The sequence below is a fragment of the Corvus brachyrhynchos genome, unplaced genomic scaffold (genome assembly GCF_000691975.1).
Source record: "Corvus brachyrhynchos isolate BGI_N302 unplaced genomic scaffold, ASM69197v1 scaffold101, whole genome shotgun sequence".
NCBI classification, from domain to species: domain Eukaryota; kingdom Metazoa; phylum Chordata; class Aves; order Passeriformes; family Corvidae; genus Corvus; species Corvus brachyrhynchos.
The window spans coordinates 6,718,454-6,743,193 of NW_008237239.1; the positions used below are offsets into that span (position 1 = coordinate 6,718,454).

The 24,740-nt window shown below is 36.9% G+C and overlaps 1 protein-coding gene across 1 annotated transcript in view; it reads left to right on the forward strand.

The window, feature by feature from the left end:
* Window positions 1-24,740, forward strand: part of COL11A1 (collagen type XI alpha 1 chain) — a 134,185-nt gene that overhangs the window by 69,461 nt on the left and 39,984 nt on the right. Inside the window, 17 exon segments of the mRNA XM_017729586.1 lie at window positions 298-351; window positions 2,405-2,449; window positions 3,985-4,038; window positions 4,119-4,163; window positions 6,035-6,088; window positions 7,031-7,138; window positions 9,776-9,829; window positions 12,888-12,941; window positions 15,051-15,095; window positions 15,226-15,279; window positions 15,369-15,413; window positions 18,435-18,488; window positions 19,303-19,356; window positions 22,848-22,901; window positions 23,845-23,952; window positions 24,716-24,738; window position 24,740. The exon segment at window position 24,740 is cut by the window's right edge and continues 60 nt beyond it. Coding sequence (XP_017585075.1) covers window positions 298-351; window positions 2,405-2,449; window positions 3,985-4,038; window positions 4,119-4,163; window positions 6,035-6,088; window positions 7,031-7,138; window positions 9,776-9,829; window positions 12,888-12,941; window positions 15,051-15,095; window positions 15,226-15,279; window positions 15,369-15,413; window positions 18,435-18,488; window positions 19,303-19,356; window positions 22,848-22,901; window positions 23,845-23,952; window positions 24,716-24,738; window position 24,740 — 906 coding nt within the window.

The following is a 24,740-nucleotide window of genomic DNA, read 5'->3' on the forward strand; positions in this document are numbered from 1 at the left end:
CCACTTTGTGTTATGTGTGTGTGTGTTCATAGTGTAATTCCTGAAGCCTGTTCTCAGGCAAGCATCTCATTGAAAATTATGGGTCATTTTTGTAGGCTAAAAATTGTAAGAATTGACCTTGCACTTATATATGGTATGAAAGTGTCATTCTGGCTTTAGTTTTATTTTTGGTTTATCCCTGATATCCATATCAAGGGATTTAGGTATGAATGCACCTTATAACCTTAGCTCTTAGGGTCACATGTGTTGGATATATTTGCTATTGTTTTTAAGATGTGTGTCTGTTACTGTGTTTAGGGACCTCAAGGCAAGCCTGGCCTGCCTGGCCTTCCTGGTTCTGATGGGCCTCCTGTAAGTAAATAAATACTTAATCCTTTGAATGTTTAACTACTTTTACCAAGGGATAAATACTTCTGGATACCTGTGTTACAAAAACAAAATGGAGGGGAAAAGCAGTGGTAGTCCTAGTTGGCAACAGCATTATAAAATCCATCTAAAACCCCTATATCATTTGAGCTGTTAAAACTAGGAGAATTACATTTTTGAAGCAGCTGCTAAAAACATCTGTGGGCTTTTAAAATGTGGTCCCAGATGATGAAAGGCATCCGCATCATCTTCAGGGATACGTAAATAATCTACTAACACACAAAGGGCCAGATACTGTTCCACTGTATGCTGCCATGTCAGTCGGGCAGGGCAAATCACCTGTAAAAATGTTCACCACTTGTTCTCTGAGGAAACATGCAATAGACTACATCTTTCTCAGCTTCCTGGCCTAAGGTGCATACCATGTGTTTGGGATGCTTCTTGCATTGTCTAGACTGGGACACATCTAAGCCACACTTTGTGATTGCCAAGGAATTCAGCTTCACTCTGAGGATGCATTCACTCATGTGAACAAGAGTGTAACCAGCTGAGCAGCATAGCTTAGGCATTCAGCTCAATGGAATCACTGGCCATCATGGCATGCTCATCCACTTGTTTTCTTGCAGCAAAAATATAATTTTTTATAGCACTAAGAGCCATTAGACAATGTTATTTCTGAGACCTTGGCAATCCTCCCCATGCAATTGCCCTTTACAATTTTTCTTTTAGGTGAAATCTGCATTTCTTAAACATGACTTTCAGCAAGGTTTAACAAGGCCACTGCAAATATATTGCAAATACAGAACTGCTCCCAGGGCTCTCAAAACCTACCCTTTTACCTGCCAAAATACCATTTTAATGGAGAATGTTAAGTGTGCAATGATACTCCAGCTGAGTGTCTGTATCTTGAATCACTGTCTAAACAATGTTTCCCCTTATCCTTTCCTGTATACTGCAAATAATGTTAATTTCCAAACACAAGCATTATTTATCATCTGCATCTTATTAAACCTTAAAAGGAGGGGGGAAATGCTGTAAGAGATAATAAGGTCTGTACCTGATACACACCCCTGCTGTGGTGGGTTGATCCCAGGAAGCAGCCAAGCATCCACCTACTCACTGGCTGACTCATCCCACAGTAGGGTAGGGGAGAGAATCACGAGGTCAAAAGCAAGAAAACTCCTGGGTTGGGGTAACAACAGCTTAATAAGTGGAACAAAACTATGCACACAAGCAAAGTAAAAAAAGGGATTCATTCACTACTTCCATCTGCAGGCAGATGGCCAGACACTTGCTGGGAAGTAGGTTATGAATGTCCTCCTTCCTCCTCCTTTCCCTGAGCTTTTATTACTGAGTATGACATCATATGGTATGGAATATTCTCCTGGTCAATTTGGAACAGTGTCCCAGCTCTGTCCTCTCACAGCTCCTTGTCCTCCCTCAGCCTAGTCACAATTATCTGTTAATCTTTAGTTTCATTAAATTGCCTTTAAATTTTGCAACATTTTAGGGTGAAACAATGGATTGGCTAATGTTTTGAGTGCTGTAGTATTAACGTCAGTGATACAGAGCAAATTTGTTTTGCTTAAAAAGCAAGTCACCGTTTAGAACAAAGACATAGAACGTTGAAACTAAATCAGCCTTCTATTGAATCTTTGGATAAATTCTGTAATTTTAAAAATATTTTTAGGAATGTCTTCATGCTAAAATATAAATCACCCTTGTTTCAAAATCAAAATTGAGAGTCTCTTGCATTAAAAGCCTCCTGCTGCTGAAACATTAACTAAACAGAAGGAGTGGTCAGCATATTCCTGAAAATATTAACATGAATGTAACTATTGTCCAGCTTTTCCTTTGTTATGTAAATTAAATTGGTATTGAAAGCAAAGCCTTTCTTCAAAATTGTGTCTGTTCTAATACAGAAGAAATGTGATTAATGACCTGAAATTCAAATGTTTAAATAATTGTGTTTTTATAATAAAATGTCACTCCTTAAAAATGATTGCTTTTCAAATCAGATACATTTCTCTTAAATCAGGGTCATCCTGGCAAAGAGGGTCAGTCTGGAGATAAAGGTGCATTGGTGAGTTTTCAAACTTTTCCATTTATTTACATAGATTACAAGAAAACTTTTGGTAGTTTTTCGTCTTTATGACATATTTGCTGCTACAGGAACTGTTTAAGAAGATAATAGAAAACCTGACTTCATCTTGAAGTTGGCAGAGTGGCAATGAAAAGTTGCATACATTTAATAATAATACAAATAACTTGCAGATATTTTGAGGTTTCAATTCTATTGTATGGAGTACCAACAAAAATTCTTTGGAACCTGCTTTTTTGAAGGTGCAAAAATACATGCAGAGACCGTGCATTTTTTGGGTCATCTTCAACTCAATGTCAGTGTAAAGTATTTTTTTTTTACCTCACAAAGCCCTGGAGGGCCTTGGGGCTCCTTAAAGTGTTCTGCTTACTCAGTATTGACCCTTATTTATCCAGACTAGCACTCTTTACAGCACACGAATTCAGTTTCAGTTTTCAGGGGCAATACTAAAAGGTATTCTGGATGGCAGGATGAGTGAGTTAATAGGACATTTCAGAAAGTACAGCACCACTGACATCAGCATACTATATTTGTCAAAAAGTGTTATTATCTGTAAAAACTTGTAAATTTTATCCTGATTTCTTAAGAAAATAAAGCTTACACACAGCATTTATGTTTTAAAAGTCCAGGCATGTGGCCATATATCAGTTTGTTCTTACGTCTTTGGAATTTACTGATCAATTTCAGCCAATTGATAGAAAGTTCAGTTTCTCAGACATGTTAACATTCCAGAGGTTTTGTGAAAAGACACATTGGAGACAGGAAAAAGACCCTATCAATGTCCCCACTAGTAAAAGATTTTGTTATCTGTCCATCTCAGACATCGGAGAATCACCAGAGCAGCTCAGCCTCAGACAGAGGTATCATGTTTCCAGGCTTCCTTGCTTCCACCCTTCACAGAACTCAGTTTCTTTAGGCCCTAACATCAGATTCCATAGTATCCATGTTGAGCATCTTTAAAATACTCAGCAAAATGTAACCAAAAGAATCCAGGCACCAGTCAGTATTGGTAGCACCATGAGCCTTTTAGCCTCCAGGCTTGGGATGTCTTTTTTATTCTTTTTTTTAAAGACCAGGATGTCTTTTTTGTTCTTTTTTTTTAAGACCATGATTTTTATTATTTGCATTATTTTGGTCTCTATTTTTGACATGTGTCATCATCATAATCAGCATATAAATTTTCTCCAGTAGCGTACCACTGGTTTCTAATTGGCATATTTTTGTTTGTTTCTGATTGTTTGTTTCTTTTTACAATTACCATTGTTTCAGATAATTTATATTATGGATAGATGCTTCCCAAATATACAAGTTAGATCCAAGTTCAAAATTCTATTAATAGTTTATAGTGACATTGAATGGTGCTTTGTAATGCCTTAACTTTTCTTAGTGGCAGGCAGCCCAGTGTTATTTTGCTGCCTCATACATTATAGTGAAAGAATAAGGATTAGATTCTGAAGAGAACTGCTTGATAACCAAAAATTGTACAAACAAAGGTTCTTTGCTTCAATACATTTTAGGGGCCTCCAGGTCCTCAGGGTCCAATTGGATATCCAGGACCTCGTGGTGTAAAGGTAAGATTTAGTTATTGGATTCCTTCTCTCACCCCTTTTGAATGTATGCATGTGGGTAATTCTTTATATTCTTCCTTTAGGGTGCTGATGGTGTACGTGGACTCAAGGGATCCAAAGGTGAAAAGGTAAATATGACTGCAGTTAATTCTTTTCCCTTTTTACACTGCAACATCTTCTGTCTCCTTCACTGCAGTGTGCTTTATCTCACAGCAGTGAGTTTATTTTTGCCTTTCCCTAAGGACATACCAAGTCCAGTTCCTAAATCAGTGACCTCTATTACTGAGTCCCTTTCGGCTCTGTGGCTCACACGCATGAACGCACAGACGCAGGGATGGCTTCAGTAACATTAAGCCGACGGCAAGGAGTTGAGAAGGGTCCTTGTGTAGAGTTCCACAGAAAGCTGTTTATTGCTACAACTTCTAACGGGTTCTAGAGGCAAATGACAGCTCAGGCTTAAGTACAAGGGTGTGGCTAACACCAGGAGCCAACCGGGGAAGTAGAACCGGTTACCATTACCATAACCAAACACGGCATCCTGGGAGAGGCTCCTCTCCCTCACCATAACCACTTTGGCACCAGAGACTGTCTTACCAAGAGCTCTCTCTGTCCCTTGTACCACAGGGCAATCGGCCACCACAGACCTCCATGGTTACTTACACTGGTACAAAGTGAATATTAGAATGGTTTTCAATCTCTTTTGCACCAGTTTAAGTAACTTCTCTCTAAAGTGGCCTTAAGTAGAGAATTAGACATCCCCTCCCTTGTGAGAGGTTATTGAGAAGCTTGTGCATCAGAGAGATTTGTGGTACCAATACTTTTTGGTTTTTATCTGTTTTGACAGAGCCATAAGATAGATTTGTATTTTTTATATGCATTGTACAATGGTTTTCTAGGCTCAAGCCCAGGTCTTTGGCTTTTCCGAAGTGATGGACAGCCCCAGTCAGATCCATATATATGAATGTGAAGAAAGCTCTTATTTCCCCTGATACTATTAATTCTGTGTGTAGAGCTCTTACTAGAGCAAACACCAACCACTGCGATCTGTGCTGACTCCTGATGGTCTGCGGTGGCTGAAACTGCAGCCAGGGTTGGTTTAAATTCACACTTCCTTCACACAAATACTCAAAAGAGACACACAGACACCATCAGTCAAACCTCCTGACCCCACAGGCAAATTCACCCTTGTGGCTCTGCTGGCTAAGATAGACATATATAGATATATAAATAGGTATATGGATATTTATAGATATTTCTAAAGCAGAAGACTCAGTCTTGCCAGAAAGCCTTGATTCAGAACTTGGCTCAGATGCCAAGAGCTGCTGTACATTTTCAAGCGTTCCCAAACCGCAGTTTGTCTAGTCTGCATGCCCATTTTAAGCTGAAAATGGGTGTGTTTAACAGCCATGGAGACTGGACAGTTCAAAAACCCCGCTTTTTCTTGTGCCTTATTGGATGATAAATATCTTGCTTGGACAAAATACAGGACTTGTATAGAAATACATTTAATAAATGTGTGTATATACATCTGTGTATATCAATGAATACTGGTTAGCACAATGTCCACAACACTTCTGTGCTCTTAAAATGGATCTCAAAATTTCAGTAAGACAGTGAATTCTACTGAATACCTTCAAAGGTTACACAAAGATGTTTCATAGTTTGTTCTCTTAGTGCTTTAACGGAGTGTTCACAGGCCTTTTTTTACTGAAACTATTCAGCTGCCATTACCTGGGGGGAAGCACTGCAAGAGAACAAAATAAATAAACTTATCATTTAGGAAAGGCTCCATAGATCTGGAATGGTCCATTTGGTGTAGCACACTGGTATATTTTCTATAAAGCAGTAGTAGCCAGGTTAGATTTTCTGGTGTCTGAAGTTCCCACTTTATCTATGCAGGTTATTTTAATCTGTAGTGAATCTATTTTCTTATCCTTTTTGCAGGAAGAAAAAAGTTCCTCTATATTAATGTCTTTACATGCATTTCTGCCTTTTTTAGGGTGAAGATGGTTTTCCAGGATTTAAAGGTGACATGGGGCTTAAAGGTGACCGGGTAAGCATTTATTCATGGCCCATATGTTCTTAAAAGTTTGAATGTTATCATTTTGAAATGATCACTGAAGTGAACAAATATATTTAAGCCAAAAATAAAATAAAGGCTAGTATTTTAAATTATTTCTATTCCCAGTGCATACACAAATCTGAGCCAGAGATACGGTTCTTGTGAATCAACAATGGCACAGTTATAAAGAGGAAGAATATGTCAGTCTTGAATATCCTTTTCACTGAGCTTCTTCCTAGGGAATCTCCTTTTCCAGATTCCAAGATCTCCAGTATTTGCCTGAGGAAAAGTTATGTATCTAGAATAAAGATGTTTCCATACCAACCCAGCATCTTGCAAATCTCTGCCAAAACGTTGTTTATTTAGCCCAATGGGCAATTACTTCCTTTCATAAGGAAGTGTTGTGGAGGTTGTGAAAAAGTTTCTCACAGGAGGCTCCTGGCCTGTATCTGTTGTCTGTACACATAAATAACTGTGAAGATGGTATCCACATAAGTACTTAGATAAAGACAATTTTCTTTCTGTGGACTTCCAGGGTGCCTTCTCAAAAATTTAGGACAGGGAAAACAAGAATATGGTTTCCAAATGCAGCTGTCTTCAAGCAAGAAAACTAGCCTCTAACTCTCTGAAAGTAACATTCAGTGCCTAATTTAGATATATTTGCATTTATATAACGAACATTAGTAGTGATATTTTCTTACTAGGAAATTGGACAGGGCTTACTGGTCTATTTGGAGATGTCCCTGTGCACTGCAGGAAGCCTGGATGACCTTTAAATGTTCCTTCTAACCCAAACTATTCTATGATTCTGTTCTCTATTTAGATTTGCTGAAAACATATTTTCAAGTAATTGTAGTTAATCTTTCCAATTTCCAATATCTGCATGAAGGCAATTGTTCCATATTTATAAGGTGATGTATTTATGTATTTTAGGGAGAAATTGGTCAGCCAGGTCCACGAGGAGAAGATGGCCCAGAAGGTCCAAAAGGTCGAGCGGGTCCATCTGGGGACCCAGGTGCTGCTGGTCCAGCTGGGGAAAAGGTCAGTAGCCAGAAATCAATATAAACATGTCATTGCCTCACAGCATAGATGGAACCCATAATCTCCATCACTAAAAACATGTCTGCAAAATCTCTAGCTACTTAACAGTAGTTTTTGTGACACTAGTACAGCAGACCACTGGAGTTCCCATTTGATCAAGGATTGGGAATCCTTATCTTGTAAGTATAAAAAGAGGCATTGTAGTACTTCACCAGTGCATAAGGTAACTGCATTCTTATCCCAAATTACATACAGTGCATGCCAGCTGTGGAAAACACAATGCAAAGAAAATAGTTGGGCACAAACGAGGGTAAAGGTGCTGCTGAAGAGTGAATTAATATTGAGTCATATTACAACAAATTGTGGCATGGAAATTGTTTTAAATGGAAAACATTTCCTGAATAAAAATCCACAAGAGGGTTGGCAAAAGGGAAAGGGGTTGTTAAAAGGGAGGACTGAAAAAAGGATGGTGAAAAAAGAGAGATCAAGCACAAAGTACAAAGCTCTGTAGAATCCTGGTTTCAACAAAAAAGTTTGGTATAAGGAATGGAAAGGAGGCTGAAAAATGTGTGTGTGGGTACTGTATTTCACTGTGTGGCATAATCAGAAAGAAAAGATGATTTCAGTAGTGGTAATTTCAGTAACTGGAGAAGTATGATAATACAAAATAAAATAAAAATGATGGTTTAAAAACATATATGCTATATATCACTAAAGTGAGAAGATGCTGATGAAAATATTTCCCTTTAATTTTTTTGGTGAACTATATCTTCAGTACTAGTTCTGTCTTGAAAAAAATAGGACAGAGGGTACATAAACCAAATCAAAACAAACCAAACATTTTTTTTATAGTTGGTATTTTTTAAATGCAAATCTGAGTTATTTTTAGTTCTTATTCAAATTACTCACTATGAATATAGGTTTTCAAGCATTTCTTCTTCACTGTGACATATTTGGAACTCTCACAGTATCTCAAGTCCAGAATCTGAAGCCTTAATTGTCAGAAGATATTTGAAAAAAATTGTTGGTGTTGATAACACTATTGGAATTTTTTGGCCTTGGAATTTTAGACCCTCAGTTTTCCCTTTTCTACAAATATTTACAGCAATTCTTGCCCAATGGAAGGGTCACACATCTTCTGTGGATATTCTATGGATACAGAATGGCATAGGTCACAGAGGAATTCTTTGGTGTTGGTCCTGTGATATTTATTTTAGTGTAAAAACTGGAATAGTCACTGTGAACTTTTAGATCTTCTCACAATATTTGGAAAGTCTGTAAGAGCAGATATAAATGTCTTGTTCCCTTGTCATTCCTATGTTGTATTTAATGCAAAGGTATTACTCTTGTAAAGAAAGTAATAAAATTACTGCAGTAGTCTCTTATTCTCTATGTTCATCTGATTCCATGATAAGAAAACTCTATTTCCCAAGTAGGTCTAAATGGATTTGCTTAATTAATGAAACCTCAAGTAGGGTGCCAAAAAAATGAGGAACATATCTGAAAAGAGCTTATAATAAAAAAAAAGTCTGTATTCACACACAACCCAGGCAACTGGGCTTGCTTAGTTGTAAAATCAGGGACAAAACTTTCACTGAATTTGGCAAGAGTTTGATGTGCTGTCATGCTGCAAAATATTTAAATCGTTGCAATGCATGTAGCTTATTTCAGGGTGGCAAATAACAGGCAGCATTATACTTAGTTTCATAAATGTAAATGTACTGTTCTTCAGTAATGTCTCACCAGACACCTGCACTCACATGAACAGGAAAATACACAACATATTTGTTTATGTGCTGTATTTTTTACCAACAGACATTTTGGGGAAAATTTCCTTCCCCTCTCCTTCCTATTTTATGTTATCTATGGTTACTGCAGAGTATCATATGATACTATATACTTTACTTTATAGTCATCTTTTCCATTGAGATCTTCTCCAAAACTTGATATTCTAGAACATAGAGAAATTCTTCCCCAGACTTCTGATCTTTCAAAGTCTGAAACTGCTTTCCCTTGCCTTTGAAAGTGGCAAGCCATCACTCATCCTCTAGAGGTCTAAAGAGACCAACTCAATGGTGTAGGGTACTGTATTTCATTTCTGGGAATGGTTGATGTCAGTGCTGATCAGTCTTTTCTGAATACAGCAAGTTGTTAATTTTTGTTGACAAATCCATTGTCAGCAAGCAATCAGTGGGGTGTAATTTAACGTAGTCTCGGTTTAGAACTATGCAAGAAAAAAATTGATTCTTCAAATTCCTATTCATGAAAAGTCAGCCACAACACAGTATAAATTAAAAAATAATTTCTTCTCACTTAAACCTATTAACACCCTGATTTCTTAGAGAATATTAGTTGCTTAATGATCTCAACCACATAGCACTGCACAGCACATCATGGGAGAAAAAAACCTTTGAGGTATTGGTTTCTCTGGATTCATTCACTGGAGTGGGATTTTTATTTAAGTTTGGGGCACTAAGCCCACTGGTGATTAATTATAAAAATGAGAAATTGATTTAATTTAATATTATATTCCATGGAGTATCATCACTCTATGTTGTGGAAAAATTGTTTTGTATAGAAGCTTGCTGAACCACTAAGGAGGATACGGTAAAATTTACCACTGCCTTCTCATTGCAGGGAAAGCTTGGTGTACCTGGATTGCCAGGATATCCAGGAAGACAAGGTCCAAAGGTGAGCTGTAAATGAGCTGTATATTGAGTATTTTGATACTGGTCACAGTGGCAGTTATTTCATTTCTGTGTTTGGGGAAGTACGGTGTGAACATCAAAGAAAGGGCCATTTTTCTCCTTTTCTTTCTTGACAATCATATCCTGAAGTAAAACCCTTAATAATGTGGGATTCCGTATGTCAGGCTCTTTATGGAGCACTATCTTTCCTCTTAATATTCTACCCTTTAGCATGTTCTTGTGAGTTGTATTGTGCCAGCATCAGACTGGCATGCACTAAACAATCGGAAAAGAAAGGAATTGCTGATATGCTTGAAAGAGAATAGGCACCAAATTGGCCACTAAACTGGCCACTACATGGATGCTGATAGTGATGGGAATTTTCCGTGTGGTACAAGGCTTCTCTTTGTGTCATTACTGCTTCTTCCATGGAATAAACCATATTTCTTTAAAACATACTTTATCATTTTCCTCATGTTTTTCTTTAGTTTCTTTTAAGACAAACATGACAAAATACAATCCTTAGTTAATTTATGTGCCTATATCTATCCTTCAGCCATATTGGATTGCAATAGAAAACCACACAGGGGGCTTCTGATTTATAACATTTTTATGAAACATGCTTCTACTAAGTTCATCCTAACACATCTTTAGGAAATGGGCATGCTAAATTAATTGTAAGATCTCTTTTATGAGACTAGAAAGAAAAAAAATGGAATAAAAGCATAGTTCTACAGACATTTCACTGTGTAGAGGAGACCATTAGGGAGACATTGTAGCTCCAGACCCTCTCAAAGAAGACCCATCTAGGTAAATATCACAAGTAAAAAAATCCCTTACCCCTTCTACACATCTGAGCAATCAACCTGCAGTAAAACCCTCAATTCTGCTCTACTTTGGATCTATTTTTATTTCCAAATTTGAAATTATGGGGGGTTTTGGATGAAATAAAACTTCCTGACTGTCAAAACAAAGTGTTTTTCTGATTCTACCCTATACTGTGACCCTTTTCTGTCAAGTGAATGGACTATCTGAAGAATGCTTGTTCACTGAACACTGCATTAGTGAAAAACACTGAAACAATCTATGGAAAGTATTCATGAAAACTATTCACCTTGAAAGACACAGGGGTTTTTGCTTCAGTTTCTTAACTCAAAATGTCTGAGATTTCAGTCTCTTTGTTCTGCTTTAGAATTGTCTTTTGAAAAATCTAGGGTAAAAGAGTTTTACATTATTCACTTCAAAGAACAAAAATGATGTAACATTCCAAATAAAAGTTGATTGATTCTTTTTTCAACAAAGACTTGATCAATAATTTCCTTGCACTACATTTTTATCACATTAAACTTGAAAACAGTTCTCAAGCTGCGTTCACCATTTGCTCTTCTAATTTGTTGCTTAAAATTCCAGGAAAGACTAATGACAGCTATAATACATAACTCACTAGAGACTTCTTTGGAAACTGAGTCACAGACCAGCTCAAATTAACATAAGGGAGTGAGAAAAAAAAGCAGGAGAAAAATATATTAGCTATGGAAAGCAAAGGAAATCTTGTCCTAGTATAGTCAAGAAAGTTGATATCATTCTTTTTGTTGATACTTACTTGCTTTTCATTTTTTTTTCTATGAATTGGTCTTAGAGTAGTGCCATTAGCTGATAATTTTCATTATGGTTTTTTTTCTGCAATCAAGTCCCTCTTGATTAGCACAGTTGCAAAAACTACTGTAAATGTAAGATATTTACAACCAAGTCATGACTATTAGTGCCCCACCATTTGATCTGGGGTTTTTTCCAGCCTTTTAATTTTAAAGAACATGATTGAGCTTCACAGACTAGAAGTTTCAGTTTTATTATTATATAAAGTTATAACTAGTGAAGAATTAAGAAGTAAGAAAGAAATTGAAAGGAAAAGGAATATAAAAGGAAAGGGAAGGAAGAAAAATACTTCTTTTCTCCCACCAGTCAATATCAGTTAGGGTTTTATTAGAACTTGTGTTAGTGAAGTTGTACTGCCCCTAAGTCTTTTATGGATAATTGGAATGATTATGTAAAACAAGATTCATTAGAGGAAAAACAGGAGTAAGGACAGGAGAAAAAAAAAAAAGAAAAAAATTTACTAACATTTCAAAGAGGAGCACCAAGAAATTATATTTAAGGTTTTTGTTATATGCATTTTATTTGCCACTAAAATGCTAATAGCAAGCTGCACAGCCATAGGTGCATTATGACAGCAGGGAGTCTGGCTAGTAAATTTTAGTGGCTGACCAAACCAAACACTCTCTTCATTTTCATCCCCAGTCATTTAAAAGTATATTTTACCATGTCTATCACCTCTTTGATCCCAAGTTCCTTATGAAAAATTCACACCTCCTCGGCAGGTAAAAAGTCTGCTCTCCCACCAAACCTGTATGGCAGAAGCAAAGAAGAAAATAGTACTGCTTCCTTTAGACTGAGCAGTCAGCAGAAGGAAAGGGGAGGAAAAAAGGAGGAGGAGTAGAGCTGGGAGAAGTTTCAAGTCAGATAATCTCATACATTCTGCTTATGTATGAGTTGCATGGATCAGTTAAATGAAACTGTCCAGTGCTTGGTTTACAGTGAATAAAGAACTTGAAGTGATTAATTTACAGCTCAGTAAAGTGACTAGAGGATGTGGCAAAACCTTACCGCTTTTTGGAATTATTTTTTAAAAGAATTATTTTACTGTGAGGCAACAAGGCCTTTTTTGTTTGACTTCATTATGATACAGTTATTTCTAGTGGGCTGTTACTATTCCAACTTTCCTACTTTTAAAAAAGGTGCAGATTTAATGAATATTTTATTGTCCAATAAGATGACAAGTAATATCCATTCTATACATTGATTTTTTTTTAATGCTTTCTGGACTTGAAGCATTATGGTAAGTTTATTTACAGATTTCTTAAGTTTATGTACAGCTGTCACACTTGCAAGTTTGATATGTACAATGTACATGGCTTTGGAGTTGTGCTTTATGTGTCAAATGTTGGCTCTGCCATTGTTTTGCTATTGATACCCTCTGACATTTGCATTGATTTCTTACATAGGGCTCAACTGGTTTCCCAGGATTTCCAGGTGCCAATGGAGAGAAAGGTGCAAGGGTATGATAATTCATTCTTGCATAACACTTAATTAACTTTTAAAATTCAGCACTGGGGGAAGCCACTGAAACCTAAGGATCCAAGTTACTATCTAAAGAGCTATAAAAACAGGCTTTTCACATTCAAGATGGACCTCTATCTTTCTGTAAAACAGGAGATACTGCAGTGCTATTTACCATTCTTTAAGGTATTAGTCTAAATATACAAGAACTTGGACACTTTCTTGCTGCACATACTGCCATAATTATATAATTGGAAAAAGAGAAAAAAAATCACCTTTGCTGAAGGGTTTGGGGGGGGGGTTTTTTGGACAATATAGCTGAGTGAGTTGGCAAGAACTATTTTCCTGTATCCCATGAATTCTGCTACCATGCAATTTACCCTCAAGGAAATACAACTTGTATTTCATAAATATTCTGGCTTGACACAAGGGGTTTTTTTTTTAGGCTTAGCTTCAAAAAGGGAAAATATACCAGGCAAGATGAAGAACATGTACAGTTACATATATTACAAAAATTTAAAACTACATCTTTTGTGGCTTTGTTTGCTTGAACAAGGTGAGGGAAAATGTTTTATGCATGTTCTTCAAACTACAACAATTAAAAATAGATTAGAAAGAAGGTCACTGTGCTGTTGTCTCTAAAGCTCAATTGAACATAGCAGGATATGTTAGAAAAATGGTGAAATTAAGAGATTAGTCAGAATTCACAGCTGATAGCAACATAAAGTCAAGCAGGTAACATCTATTACTAAAAGCAGAAATTCATTATTTTAAGATGAAATACATGGAATCCAATAGCATTTGCATTATTTATGTATGGTTTAAATTGTTCTTGTATTATTTTAGCTAAGATAAAGATATGTTGTTATGTACAGGCACAAGCAAACAAAGAAAAGCTCAGTTCATCTGCATTGTGAAAAAATGAGACAATTGCTAATAAAGACAGCAGATTGGGGAAAAAAAGGCAAAATGATAGAATCAAACAGCAGGCTTAAAATTATGAAAATCTTACTATATTGATCTGTTTTCAGGCCTTCACAAAGCTTTAAGTTCAGCTAGGGTATTAACCACATAATTAATACCATCAAACTGCTGGTATACTGAAGTGTTATGCTGATCATCAATGAGCCCATAAGTGCAGGTTTTCCAATGGGAATCAGATATTATTGTTTATCTTGCCAAAAGGGTTATCATGGTGTTTTATGCTACCACACATACAGGTCCTAGGGAAAGTTGGTCCCTGTCCTTGAAAGTATCACAGGCTGAGTAGCATTTCAAAAACAACACATAATTTTTATTCTGATAAGTGAAATAAAACCAACAGTAAAAATAAAAAGGGGGAAAGGGGGGGGAGGGGGAACCCTGTCAAGAAAACAGGTGTATGCATTTAATTGGTTTTCAATAAAAGGAAGCTTTGTGCTAAAACATCTCTGATGATTATTTTGTTGCTGGTTTGTTTACTTCAGAGATTAGAAAGTACCAGCCATCAGTTTCCTTTCTCTGGCTAAAAAATACTCTCTTGAATCTTAAGATTCATTACAATGCACAGCAATTCCAGTGCACAGCCTAAAGAAAAAATCCCTTTGAGCATGATTAGGAGATAATATTAAAGCAAAAAATCAAAGGCTGGTATTCTGTTCTGTATCTCTGTCAAATGTGTGTAATTTTGGTAGGTATTACAGTTCCCATTTCTGTTATAAATGAAGAGAGGCTTGCCCTTTCTTTTCTCTATTAACCTGTGGAGCTGTCCACGGGAACTTGGGAACTTTGTTTTTAAGGCTGTTCATGATGCCAAGTCCTTTAGACTACTGCAGAGGGACTCTGCTTGTTGTGTGCCACCTTCAATACTATTTTAATGTAGTTTAAAATATTCTAATGCCTCTGACAAGATCTGATTCTCAGGCAAATTTAGTGCATTTATCTACAAGTCCCAGAGAATTCAGAAAGATAACCAATTTTATCAAGGACCACGATTCTGTAAATTGAAATGCAAAGTAGATAGTTAAAGATAAAATAATATCTAAACTTAAGGGAGCTGCTCTCTGCCTCCACTTTATCTCACAAATAGAGTGCCTGCTAAGATGATTTCTGTGAACTTTTCTTTCCAGGGATTGCATGGCAAACCAGGCCCCAGAGGACAGCGAGGACCAACAGTAAGTCCTTTTGATTTGAAATTTAGAAGCTTTCCTGTCTAAATTGCCTCCACTATACTGTGAAGAATTATTTTTATTAGATTATAGTATCCAGTATTTATCATCAAGTGCATCTGTGTTAATTTGACAGGGTCCAAGAGGCTCAAGAGGTCCCAGAGGTCCCACTGGTAAACCAGGTCCAAAGGTAATTGTCAAGCACACTGTATAGATTGGCTGCAGGCTGTTTCTTTTAAATAAATGTAAATCCTTGAACATATTGTCTTTCCTTTCCAGGGCACTTCAGGCAATGATGGTCCTCCTGGCCCACCAGGCGAAAGGGTTTGTGAAAGCTATCTTTGTACATGTTGTTTTTCCCACTATATAGGAGTGTGATTGAGGGTGGGAGGGTTGTTTTATTTTAAGTTCTCCCTCTCATATCTCTGTGCTACTTTGACCAGAGTAACCAGAGGTAACAAAACCTCAGTTCCAATGAAGCTTTTCACAAAGTTATGCATGGGCTGGCTGAAGTTTGCTGAAAGCTTCTTCCCTCTGTAGCTCAGTTTTGTACATATAGGACAGAGAGTACATACACACTGTGTTACATCCATGCACTTTGTATATATCCATGTGAATTACAGGTGAGCTCACCAGCTTAGGCTCTTCAGAATTCCTCACCTACTGCAGTTTACTGCCTGTTTATTGGATTAGCAAACACTCCAGCCACCTCCAGAAGATTTTTTGTTGAAGCAACAGAGTTTTTTTGTTCTGATCACCTAAGAATTCCCTTCAACCTATTTTCTGCATGCTTCAGAAATCCTACTGTTCTCTCTAAAACAAAATTTTCAAAGTCAACTCATTGCACAGCAGTATATAGAAAAAGATATTAATAAATCATATTTGTAATGGCAGCACTTGAAAACCAAGTCGGTTTAAGTGGATGAGCTTTCTGCCAGAGTATTTTTGCAAAGCTTAAACTTTACTTTTGTAGTCATATTTCATTAAACTGCTAACCTTTTCCATATAGGGAGCCTAAAGATCTTCTCCCAGTATCCACCCCAAGGTCCCAGTGTTCTCTAGGAGTCTTACACTTCAGGAGGGCGTTCCTTGTACATTTTCCCCAGCTCTATAATGTCACTTTTTTTGACATTAGCTAGGATGTGGGATGGAGAGAACTCGGCATAGACCAAGAAGGAAATGTAGGTTGCTTTACACTGAGGAGAATCAGAGGCAGACTGCCAGAAGGGGAATAGCAGATCCTTGTGAAAGAGGAGTTTGCTGACAGCTCCAAGAGTTTGCAAGGAAGAGAAGTTGTGGGGGTACTAAAACAATGAGCAGATGAATCCCAAGATGAAGGCATCCCTGGAGAGAAACTGACAAAACAAAGAGATGAAGAATCATGGAGCACCGTGTCTCTCATCACTTGTGTAATATAAGTGTGAGGTATCTATTTGCTTCCCAATAGGGGTGAGTGTCAGCCAAAAAATAAGTGTCATCTCTACTCCTCTGAGACTATTTCACCTACCAAACATGAAAATAATAAATAATCTATTCTTTGTAGCTACTGATAAAATGAAATTTAATAACAAAAATGAAAATGTAATTTTGATAACATACTGTTAGTATTCTAGTGCTTTTTCTCAAATAATACATCAGTCCACTAACTTGAAACCTGCAAGCAATATTGTGAATAAAAGGAAAAATGTAAAGGTTTTTCCTTAGAAAGCCTCAAAGTGTGAGAACAGGAGAAATTTATGAGAACGGAGGTGCATTTAAATGTAGAACTTTGAGTTGTGTTCCTATAACCCAGTTACTGAGAGTGACCAATTTCATTCAGATATTTTGAACAGTAGCTGAGTCAATTTTATTTGTTTTCCTCTATAAAGCTCCTCCTCTTTTTTTTAAGCTTTATGTTATGCCCAGAAACAAATGAGGAAATTTCATTTGTTCACAGACATGGCATATTGAAAAAAGACCCAAACCCTCATATGGAGCATATTTGTGTGTTATGAAGATTTCAGAAACAGATTTACTCCTCTTTTAGAAGAAAAAAAAAATATGGATAGGGCAGTAAGATCAAAGATTTCTCCCTTTGCCTAGCACTTCTTAATTGATTCAGATTTAGTATTTCAGTATAATAGAAGTCTGCCCTGGAATAAGATTTATTCAAGGTCAAATTGTCCCAGGCTGGGCACAAGGGACCCTCTCCCCCAGCTACACTGGTACACTGCTTTGCCCACTACAGGAGGCAGCTGTGCTCTGCAAGTGAGCCTGGGCTCTAAGGAATGAGCCTTATGGAACTCTGAGGAGCAAAAGGGTAGAGTAATTTGGGGGATGTGGCCTCCTGCTTCAAGTCTTTTGCATCAAACCAACATTCCTAACACATTTGGACAGCTGATGTCGTGGCAAACCCACACATGAAATACCAAATAGAGCAGGATAAAGTCTTGCACTATATGACATGGGTACTTAGCTGTGGAACCATGTAAAATGAATGACTGTTAAGGTTTCACTTAGTGCACTAAAAAGTAAAGAGCAAAAATTATTTGCATAAGCTGACATAGCACCTTTCAGCACATCAACAGTAAATTTTAAAAGCTGGCCTCTGTTTTGTTTTTTTTTATAACAGTTTCAGAAAAAGTCATGTAAGCTGTGTAAATATCTATGTGCATAGATATTTACATGTGAACATACATGCACATACACGTGTGCACAATGCACTGTCAATTGATCATCTTTAGCTAAATTTCTAAAACCATGCTGCATGAAAATTTTCTCTCTCCATATATCTGTATGTATACAAAAATATAAAAATAAAATATTCATATATCATGGGATTTTTCAACTATTTTTTGTAATAGCAAAAATGCTGTATTTAATCCTTGGTAATGCTGAAAAGTTTATTCTATTTGGAATTTTGTACTGTTGCACTGGTTTGAAATATTATCAGGGTTTAGGAATTGCTAAAGATGAATATTTGACTGAAAGTTAAAAAGATGACCAAACTATTAACTAAATCTCCTGGTTTATGCAACATAGAAGAACAGTGCTTCTAACTCATAGTTGGTTCCTACTTTATTATGCACAGTTTTAGGGGTAAGATGCAAACATATTTGATGTAAGTAGTTTTCCTCATTTTTTTACTGCATTTCTACACAAGCACTATTGCTTTCAGGAAATCCCTCCAGTGTCTACGCATGTGAATTGTTGCTACCAATATTTATGTCAGTGTAGCTGAGGCTTCATGCTTAAATCCAGACATTATCTGCAGAGTTCCTATATCTCATAATTGAAACAAAATTTTCAATCCAGCATCAAGGCAGCTTGAGTAAAACTTTACTTGTTTGGTTGCCTTCAATCCAGGGACCGCAAGGGCCCCAGGGACCTGTTGGATTCCCCGGACCGAAGGGACCTCCAGTAAGTATCTCTTTTATTAAGGATGTGCAACAACAGGAATGGTAATTTTTATAGAGTGCTTCTGAAGGGAATACTTGAAAATTTATGTAAGGGATGGGTTATGTATAGATTACAAATATTCTTGTTGAGCCTTTGTTGCAGCTCTTAAGACATTCAGAGTGATGCACCAAACTGCAAGTCTGGTATGTCCTGCCAGTGACCAGGTGACACACTGAGTTCATGCAAAACACTACTTTGCTACTGTATATTTCCTTTGAATGATTGATTCACTGAGGAAAAATGAAGAGGAAGGAGGCATTCATTAATAGCAGAAATGTATAGAAGTAATGGCACATTTGAGCTGCCCCCTGAACTAGTTTTACTGCTCTTCTGGTGTGCCTCTGCTCATGTGCAGTACAAAAGCAACAAACCACCTGTAATTTTTTTTTCTCCCATGCATTTTTTATTTTATTTCCAATTCCAAAACCTGAAATGTCATCAAGTACTTCTGTAATGCTTAGATTTTTGTTAATTGAGTCATAAACCAAAGAAAAATGGAAGTATAGGAACTGTCCATGATTTCTGAATTACAGAAATCTATTTTGAACATGTTTGCATTTGACAACAGTCATTCTCCAAGCAATTGTTAAGACACATCAGGGAGGACACAAGGAAAAAATATTATTGAAATCCTAGCCAGCTAATATAGGAGCCGTAAAGATTTACCAAAGAGTAGTCTAGAAATAAAGAGAGAGCAGAGATTCTGACAGCTGATTGCACACTTTTTTTGAGGATGGCTAAGAAATGGTTTGATTTATGTATTTTATAATTTCAGGGTCCACCTGGAAAAGATGGCTTGCCTGGGCACCCAGGACAGCGGGGGGAGACTGTAAGTAAATGTACTCTACTGTGTTAGTGTTGCCCTAAAGTCATGATTATGTGATCAAAACCAAAGAAACAAGGGAAAAGGGAAGGAGGCTGGCACCACGAGCTTATATAACTGTACTTTTCTTGTAGATTGTGCATGAAAAAGCTTTATTTTGCTCCCATGACACAAGTGTGTGGTTATTCTTTGATATGTCCAGTTAGTAACATCACACTGAGATTAAATAGTCAATAGAAGTAAAAGAGATTAATACCCAGATCTCAATTTAAATGAAGATTTTTCAGACAATTACTATGCAGTACTTTTCTCACTGAATGCCATGTACCATAAATAGTAACATAAAAAAAATCTTATTGATGATAAGCAGCTAGAAAACTGAGAGCCCAAGACCTTTGGAAAGTAGGATCAGGAATGATTGAATCTATTAAATTAAAATTAAATTTTTAAACTATGTAACTCCTCTAAGAATCACAATTAATAATTTCTGGCATCAAAATGAAAAAGAATACTATGTAATACTTTTAATTGAACTATCTTTGAAAAACACACTATTTCTGTAGCGCCAAAACCTTACTCATATTCCACTATAAAATAAAATTAAAATTCTCACTTGGAATTTTCAGAGCTAGAGAAAGCCATAAGTTAATTTCAAGAGAAATTTTCTCAGCATGTAGAATGTGTTTTAGGCTCCAGCTTCACTGGAAATCTGTTAGTCACTGCTGAGTCACTTCCACTGCAGGAAGGAGGAGCACAGAGCTTGGAGTAACACATCCCTCTAAAAATCTCTATATTCTGCTGCTAGTACTGTAGATTGTGACATTGTAATGTTTTGCAATGATAGTGGCTTTTTTGTGTGTGAAACATGATTGACTCCTTTGTTCTTTTCCTTTGCAAAGAGGCAAAGACTGGTGTTGTGTACCATAAGAATCAATTGTAATCGTTTACAATGCAGGAAGCTCAAACCTAATCTTTATTTTGCAATTAAAAAGTTACTATTTTCCCTTTAGTTTTACTGATCTGAGCATGAGCCAGTAATGTGGCAGTACAGCAAAGAAAGCAGAGAGCATCCTGAGCTGCAGCAGAGGGATCTCTTCCTTCTGTTCAGCCCTGCTGAGGCCAGGAGCATCGTGTCCAGTTCTGGGCTCCTCAGGACAAGAGAGAGCTACTGGAGAGTGGCCAGGAAAGGGCCACTAAGATGAGTAAGGGACTGGAGCATCTCTGCTGTGAATAAAGACTGATGGAGCCAGGACTGCTCAGCCTAGAGAAGGCTCAGGTCTTACCCAAGTACAGAAATACCTGACAGCAGCTGTAAAGAAGATGGAGCCAGGCTCTTTTCCATGGTGCCCAGTGAGAAGAGGCAATGGGCATAAACTGAAACACAAGAGGTTCCATCTCAACATCAAGAAATGCTTTCTCTGTGTGAGGGTGACCAAGCACTGTCACAGAGAGGCTGCAGAGTCTCCATCTGGATATATTCCTGAGCAACCAGCTCTCAGCAGCCCTGCTTCAGCAGAGCAGTTGGGCAAAATCACTCCTGAGGTCCCTTCCAACCTCAGCCATTCTGATTATCTGATTTCTTGATTTCAGTCATGACTAGAAACAAAATATTCAAAATGCAATGAAACTATGGACTCTGCTACTGTGTGAAATTTGAACGAGGTCCCACAGGATTCAGTCAGTGCTATGGTTCTCTAATTTTGTATCTCTGAGTTTAGTAGAGTTAGACTGATAAAAAAACTTGAGTAACTTAGGATCAAATGCAGCTTTTCATTAGCATTGTTTTCTGCTCTGTGTGTTTGTGAAGTTGGGCCAAAATTATTTTAAAAATATTTTTCCCCCATGGGTTCTCATGTATGTGTTTTTGTAGAAAACCAGATGGTTTTAAATCAATCAGTAGGCTTGTTGACTTTCTTTTCCTGATGAACATATCCACTTCAGGTTTTTAAATAATGTATAAATGAGAAAACTTTCATTGCACTCACTGATAGATCAGCATCAAGAATTCTGTTTCTTATTTAGACACATATCTTATTAAAGTTCATTGGTGCATATGGGCATTTCAGCAATTAGGGAATTAGGATAAGAGACATAGTCAAGCTTAACAAATTAGAGAGTCAGATTCCCAGGCTGCACTCTGCAGCTTGTTTATGGAATAATAAGCATATGTTGACAGCAACTGAAGTAACTATTAGTGGAAAAGAGGCTGCAACTTCAGCATCAAGAAACAAAGGATCTGCATTCTGCAAAATCAGAATAGCAGGTCTTCCCAAGGTGCTTTCAGTAAGTGGGTGATGTTCAACATTCTTTGTCTTTCCTTAGAACAGGTTTACAGAGGAAGCTTTGATTGTGTAAAGGAAGGGACTCAAGAATGATTCCGTCTGGAGCAGTTCTGATTTTCTGTTATCAGAAGAAAGGGATACTTTTGTCTTTTTTTTCTTTTCTTTTTTTTTTCTTTTTTTTTTTTTTTTTTAATCTGGATCGTTTCAGAGGTCTGAGAGAGTGCCTCAGTTATGTGCCAAAATTAACCATGGTAACATCTGGCTGGCAGAAAAAATAGAATCAGGTTGAGGAAGGTAGAAAAGCTTAAACTGGAACTGATGGAATAGGGCAACTATCAGTCAGACTGTGCCCAGAGGAAAGCTGAGAAGGACCCAATATTTGAAAAAGCTGGAGCCAGATGACCCCTTTGTTTTTGCACAGGTGAGCAGAGTAGGAGGCAGACACAGGCTGTTAGGCAGGCAGTACTGTGTAGGATCCTAATGTGATCCATCAGGAATGCACTAACACTATTCCAGTATTTGAAAGAAATAATTTAGCATAATTCAAAGATGAATTAAACAGTGCTATTATAAAGTGACATTCTCATTCAGTTTATTGACTAATTTTGGCCTGAAGTCTGGGGCCACTGATCAGAAAATGAAAATTCTGTAAAATTTACCCATATTCTAAAAAACAAAAATATTTCCTTTCTATTCTTTTTGTGGGACTCATATTGCCTTTTTTACCATTTCTATATAACCTTCATCTTCCCTGGATCTTTATTTCTTTTCATTTTGTTTTTGTCTCACCTCCACTTTATCTTTCATGTCCTCCCACCTTAATCCTCCATCTGTGTCTTTCTTTAAAAAGCATTTTTATGTCAGGCTTTATGGTTCATAGTATACATATGTAAAAGTGTATTTTCAACTGTCTTTTAGCTGCATCACTTATGCATTCAAACTCATCTAATCAAGGTCTCCTAGAGAGATCTGCAAAACTGAGGGCAATTTTTACTGCTGTACCATCTCAGAGAGATTGGAACTGAGAGATGGAAGAGACATTAATCAGCATTTCATTTCTAAGCATACACAGGCAGAAAGGATTTCTCTTTTTTATTTCCTAAAGAGAAGGAATGTGTGACATGGAATTTTTCATTCACCTCTTCAGCACAGATATGAATTTTGCTCTTCTATAACTTGTCCAGGATAATGTAATATTCTATAATTATTTCACAGGGTTTTCAAGGAAAAACTGGTCCTCCTGGTCCTGGTGGTGTTGTTGGCCCTCAGGTACATAATTTCATTTCATAGTGAACTTCATAAGACCAACATTTAATGGCTAAATTATGGATAAGGCAGTTGCTTTTGTTGTATTAAAAGGACCATATCAATGGTTATATTAACTTTTGCAACTAAAGTTGCATAATCATATATTATATAATACTATATAATATACTTAGTAATCATCAATGATTCCACAAAAAAAAATTAAATATTTGAGTTGCCTTTCCACTTTGTTTTATGTTTTGGGTTGGCTTTTTTGTTGGTTTGTTGTTGTTGTTTTGGGAGTTTTAAATGTGATTATGAAATTGGTGGTTTACAGACGTCAAGAAGACAGATTTCTCTACCATTAAACATTTTAGAAAGAGCAATGCAATCTGCGAATTTCTTGCCAGAGAAAAAGTTTCAGTAACTTTTAGATTGTGGAGGGATAAACTATCAAAATTGAATTTGATTTAACCGTACTGATTTTCAACTTAATTAAGCATTTGGAACTTTTTTAGCTAATTCCCTCAGTGGAACTTTTGAATCTGCAGAGAGATCTTTCAACTCTTCTACCTTGCAATTCCTATTATTCAGAAAAACAACAGTACAGAAGTGTTTTAAGACAATAGTATCTGGATTTCTCTCCCATGTCCTTTTTGTAACTTTCTCCCATACATGCCGTGTTTTAAAGCTTCAGTGCTTAAGGAACAAGGTCAGGATTTCACTCTTCGGAAGCTGCACAGACATGTCTTCAGGCAAAATGCAATGCAAGATTTATTTTATAGGACAAAGATATTTGTAAGTCAGCTTTGCCTGGAGGGAAGGTGAGGAATGTATGCTAGCCAGAGGTAATAGTGTTTGGTAACATAACAGCTGGATATTGAGCATCTGCTCCTCTTCACTTCCTCCCACACCCCGCAAGACATTAAATAACTTCAGGTGACTAAAGTTTTACTTTTGTGCTTAGGGTCCTACTGGTGAGACGGGGCCAATTGGTGAAAGAGGTCACCCAGGTCCTCCTGGTCCCCCAGGTGAACAAGGCCTCCCAGGTGCTGCAGGAAAAGAAGGTGCTAAGGTATGATGGGGCTTTGGGGAACAAATTGGAAGGGACAGATAATCTGTTGCCAGTGTGACATTTCAAATCATCATGTAGACATGCAGAATAAAATCAGAACATACAGTGTAAAATCATGATTGGCAGGTTTCACCCAGAAGGACTTGGAAGACTGGAAGATTCCAATTTTAGAGCTATGTCTGCTTCCACTGAAATAATGAGAATTCTCGTGAGCCAATAATTAATATTTTTGTAATAAAAACTAAAAAAAAAAAAAATTGCATATACTATGCATTCAATATGGAAATACTTAGTAATGACATATTCACACCAAGGTGGAAAATTGCACATTGGCATTTAAAGTCAGATGTGTAGTAGTGAATAAAGGGCAGAATTTCACTGAATAAATTTAACTCCTTGCTTACTTTTTGGCTACCATCGGGGAACAAGATAAATATTACTTATCTAGTTACTATGTAATTCTATTCAATTTTTGATTATAAATGGGTATCAAAAATTTTTTTGAATGTATCTTTAAACATATTTTTTGGCTTGTTGTGCTTTTCACTATTTGCATTCTATAACTAGTACTGTATTTTGTCAAAGTTCATTATAAATTAGCCATAGACTACTGTGCTGATAAAAGAATTAGTGGGTGAATAGCTGGGGGCACAATCTTTGTTTTCCTTACCATAGCTAGGATCTGGTAGTTCATTTTCATTGCTCATTGTACATTGCACATTTTTAAACATATTTTTTAATCAAAATGTAATATGTTTCCCAGGCTGCTCCAGGCCCTCAAGGCATTC